Here is a 5,000-nt window from a genome sequence, read left to right on the forward strand (position 1 = left end):
CACCGATTCCATAGCCATGATTCGTCGTCATCTACTTTTGCCAAAAAGGCAGAAAAAATGGGGGGTCACCGTGCTCGTTTGCGAGATCAGACCAGCCTGGATATGGTGCATTTTTAGAAGCTTGCGTTATTTTAAGACGATCTTAGCTTACAACAGTCAGCAATGAATAAAAGCTACATTAGTGAAATTTAGATCAGGTAAAAGTACTCAATTCAACATAACTAATATAACTAAATAATAGTTTGCCGCTGATGTCTTTTTCTGAGGTGAAATAGACCTTAAAAAACGATACATATTACTCTATAAAGTAAGAAAACTTCGGTCGCACGAGAGCATAAAAGTCGAAATATTTGAAACTTCTCACTTACAGATTTTTTTTGGTTTTTGTTAAAATGGACAAAGTCAGGAAAGGAAGTGGTCTGCGGAAAGAAAAATGGGGGTCACTGAGCATTCAAGAGAGTGAAATCGCTGCGAAGATCTCAAAGCGATTGTCTATTCGCACTGTCACGTCATTCCGTGACATTTTCGAGAAGATCTGGGTCCACAGCTATCCCATGATGCCACACGCTTTCACGTTCCATCCTTGTGGAAAATGTTTGCGCCTTTAGCATCGTGTTTATCGTGTTTACCCTCGTGGTCTGCGATACATGACGTGTGCGTGCTTGACATGCGCGAAAAAATGCGCAGTAATAATGGGCGCGAACGTCCTTGAGCAACCTACGTGCCTACCATTACAGTATGCTAGGGACATTGGAAGCCACATGTTAAAGAATGGCAAGGTGGTCTGCCTACTAATTCACTCAGCCATCGTCTTATGGACCAGTCAATTTGAAGCTTCAACATCCTTCCTTTCAACATGTACCAGACATCTGACGGCTTCAGTTTGTAGGCGAGAGAATTGTCTGGCCATCCGAACATGGCGGATATCAGAATGTAAATAAGCAAGAAAAGCCCACCGAAGGTAATATGGATCAGGTATCTGAGTATGACACGGAGTCCAGAGTCCGATGAAGAACCAGAGGAGGTTGAAAATGTTAGCGCCCAGGAATCGAGGGAATAACAGAGAACTGAATTTTCTTTTTATGGCTGTGAGAACACGATCGGGACGTGTCATAAGAAAGTCATTTAGGGCTGTTTTATGGCAATAAGAGTTTAGTCTAAGGCCTCAGTTATTAAGCTGTTCTCAACTCCGTGAGATAGCGAAATGTTTGCCGGTTACTCGGGAAAATACGGTTTCCTAGTACGTAAAACGCGAAAAGCCCGATTCAGTTTAAGTTGAAACGTGATCTTTACCCCCCGACCCTCTCCCCCTCATCCCCTATATCCCCCCTCTGTAAAGGAAGGAAGCCTTCGCCAGAATGATCCTAACAACTACTGCAGATGCTGTAAAGCGTAGCTGAATATTCTGTATGGTATTCGTCGAAGTCCCTTTCCACGGAAAGTGTGTTTCGTTCGTCAGGGAAAAATTTAGCACACAAACTTGAAACGACGGGAATCGTAATAGAGAAATGCCTTTTCCCTGACCGCATCTCCACGGAGACTTCTCGACCACAACTCACAACTGCTGCCAAATTTCGGTAAAGCTAAGCGGAGTTATCTTGTTTTATTTATTTTAATAAAATACAGACATTGCAAATACTACATCACACTTTAATACTAGTGGTGACAGATGAATTTTATTTCAAAGGCTTATCGAGTATTTGTGATCATAGAGATGTATTTTACTGTTGAAAATTGGAATATTTTGTTGTCAAGTGTATTGGAGTATTGCGCAGTTTCGAGGAGATCGAGCAATCATTTGTGGAACCGCCTTTTTGGCTTAACCAAATACTTACTAAAATCGAGCAGAGTTCCTCTATCGTTAAATTAGCAACTGAGGAAGCCGAAAGGCCCAAGTTTTTGTCCAAATGTGATCAGCGATAATGCTTTGTCGAGGACACGAAACTACCACTGTGACATGAAGTCGCCCTCGACCGTTGTATTTTGGCCGCTACGAAAAACAGTTAGAAAATAAGACTTTTCCCGAATCCTGTGGATAACAAAGAGAGAACTTCCTTTCCTTCCAGGCCATAGCATCGCCTTGCTCGAACTTTAATTATGTAAAGTTATTGCAACAGTCTACGATTTTCTCAAAGTTAACGCATTTCTCGAAGCTTGTTATCGGTGGCGTCACCAAATAATTTAATTTCAGCCAATCAGTATTTTGCGTCCAAAAATTCTAAAGGCGCAGGCCCTGATTCTACCCCCAACCCCAGTCCCTCGGTGGGTCTGCACCGTCTCCTCCCAAATTTTAGTTCCACTCTCCACTCCGTCTAACCGGTATAACTTTGTTGCGTGCAGTTTTAAAAGATGCACACAAGAATTATAGAATTTTCAATCTTTCCTTCGTAAGGCAATGTCAACTGGAACTCGTAGAGCGAGTTTTTCCCGCTATCCAAGCGTTAGGTTGGAAAAGCAATCCAGTGTAATCTCTCATAATTCAGATGCTGTGTTCGATGAGCACGACGAAACTTCCACCGCTAGTTTGAATAGAACAAGTGATGGAGAGCAAGTTGGAATATGGAACACAACGAGGAGAAAACTTACTCTCATCTCGCTCTGTCTAGTGTATTTTGCAGCTACGGCTTCGTTCGCTATTCTTTCCCCCTTCTTTCCAGGCGAGGTGAGCTACAATATTACGATCAGTTTGGAAATGCCGGCTAAGTTGGCCTTTCCGAGAAAAATTCTTGCAAATAGCTTTATAGCTAGATGAACCCATCACTCGGAGTCAAGAGAGGTTTTGCTGCCTTTTTACTCAGCTAAATCGTAGGAAACATTGTTGAGAAACACTATGTTATAAATATATACGAATTGTTCTGGTTTATTTTGGGTAATTCCTTTTTTTTTTTAGCCAAACCCTCGGCCCCCTTGATCTGAGGATGACGAGTTTTTGCGTCCAGTGGTTTAGGACTTTTTTGTCTTCTTAAAAGAAGCAGAGAAAATTTAAACAAATTTTTTTTCAAAGGTGCGCAAAAGATCAATCCTTTGGATTTTATTTTTTAAATGGTGTAGACAAACTGGAGGTTTGGATTCCGCCATACTTAGGGGGCAGGGGTGTGGATAAAAACTGGAAGAACCACCTGTTATTCGCTATTGTTCCATCCTTTGTTGGATTAACAGACTTTTCTGTTTTCCGTATGAACCGTAGGCAGACAACCTCACAAGTCTTATTGTTGAAACTGCAGAACTTTAAATGGACCCATTCATGTGCACTTTTTGCGAAGAGTAGGTTTCTGTCTTCCCGGTGTTGGGATTCATTTCTGCCAGCATGTGATTTGCCAGCCCAGGCTGGATTAGCTGGAAAGACTTCTGAGCAAGAGAGACCTCAAAAACAAATGCAGCCATATGTCAAACTATTTGGCAGATAGTAAAGATTCTAGAACTCTCTCAAGATATAGACAGGAAGACTTTTTCCAGTTGCTAGTGTTTTGAAGGAAAAGTTTTAAGTTCACATAGAGTATTGCTGACTATAACATCAATATTTTCTTTTTCTTGTGGGACTGCCTCTGACTGCCAAATCAACAGTTGTTACTGATCGCATTCCCCACTCATTATGAGATTTGGACATTAACTTAAACTACCAGCCGTTAACTTTCTTCGGTTGGGTGCTTTGACTTTTAAAAGAATATTAATGTAATAATTATTAAGTATCTCAGACCAACTGAAGGGATGACAGAGTTATATGTTTTTCACCGGCCAGGAGGTCCATATTGGGAAAAACTGTGCCAGGGGTCTCAAGTACAGCTTAAGGCCACAGGTAGAGGGCAGTACTCGAGACTGAGGGCACAGTTTTTGCCTATACGGACCAACCAAGGCGGGTGAATAACCTGTTTATTTTTTTTCCTAAAAGGAGGCAGGCTGGCCTGCGATGCTTATTGTCAAAAGAAAAATAATTTATCAGGCAATACCGGCTGCAATAATTGGTTGGTTCTGCTCACAATATTCTTTAATTTGTAAAGCAAGACTGTTCACTTTTAAAAATATTTAAAAGGCTTCAAAAAATCTATTTTTGGTCCTGATCCCAGCTCATCACACAAGCTTGCGCCACCAGGGCTTGGATTCTGTCCGGGTTGGCGGGCAAGGTGGAAAAATTCTGCCCGCTCCCACAGCCAATCAGATTGCAGGACTTGCAGAATTCCACCCGCTTGTGCATTGAGAAAAAAATGTTTCTTATTATTAAACACTTTTTTTCTTATTACAGGCCAAAGTTATGGGTGCATCTGGTAGCATGATTGGCTTGATCTTTGGGATTTATCCATTGGTTGTTTTTCTGGTAGCACCAGTGATTGGAGTTTTGGTGAGTTATATTATAAATGTTTAATAATCATGTCAATGCCTCTTTTAGTTTTCAAATAGTTCAATATTGGATGCAGTTGACCTCACTGTTGGTCATAAAACCTTCCACCTGCTAATAGCTGAGAGTGGCTTATAGGTGATCAAGTAATAATATAATATTGGTTACTACTATAATTATTTAAAGAAGTTTAATTAATGTGGCTTACTTTTATGCCTGCAGACTTTTCAATGAAAGCTGAGTTTTATGTAAATTTTCTTATCTGTCTCTTGTTTTCAGCTTCCACAAGTTGGTCCAAGGTTCACTCTAACAGCTGGGTTGTTCCTTTGTTCAGGATCCCAAATATTGTTTGGGTAAATTCTTTGATTGATGTTCTTGCACCCTCTCACAAAAATGAGGACTCTGCAGTTCAACTTGGACACACTTACTTTGGTTAATTGTTGTTGCCTGTGATGCCAAGAAAAGGGATCATAATCTGCCAATTCAAAGTGCTGGATGCGATCCTTTTACCAGCATTTAACACCGCAGTGAATTTGTCACAGCAGCAAAAAAAATGAGATGGTAGATTGAAATTTTGACTGTACAGTCTGTAAAATTGTTATGAAAGGTGCAATAAAATGAATTTATGAATTCTTTGACCAATAGCCTTAAGGGGGTTAGGATAAAA

At 40.6% G+C, this 5,000-nt stretch overlaps 1 protein-coding gene across 3 annotated transcripts in view; it reads left to right on the forward strand.

The window, feature by feature from the left end:
* Positions 1-2,298: 2,298 nt before the first annotated feature.
* LOC137993588 (MFS-type transporter SLC18B1-like) overlaps positions 2,299-5,000 on the forward strand; it is a 38,229-nt gene continuing 35,527 nt past the window's right edge. For 2 of the 3 annotated variants that reach the window (XM_068839530.1, XM_068839531.1), the window contains exons 1-3: positions 2,308-2,662; positions 4,241-4,336; positions 4,613-4,686. In XM_068839530.1, the coding sequence (XP_068695631.1) occupies positions 2,396-2,662; positions 4,241-4,336; positions 4,613-4,686 (437 nt within the window). In that variant the 5' untranslated portion in view covers positions 2,308-2,395. Of the gene's footprint in view, positions 2,663-4,240; positions 4,337-4,612; positions 4,687-5,000 lie in introns of all 3 variants that reach the window. The other variant, XR_011121885.1, reaches the window with a different exon arrangement.

The sequence above is a fragment of the Montipora foliosa genome, chromosome 2 (genome assembly GCF_036669935.1).
Source record: "Montipora foliosa isolate CH-2021 chromosome 2, ASM3666993v2, whole genome shotgun sequence".
In the NCBI taxonomy this organism is placed as follows: domain Eukaryota; kingdom Metazoa; phylum Cnidaria; class Anthozoa; order Scleractinia; family Acroporidae; genus Montipora; species Montipora foliosa.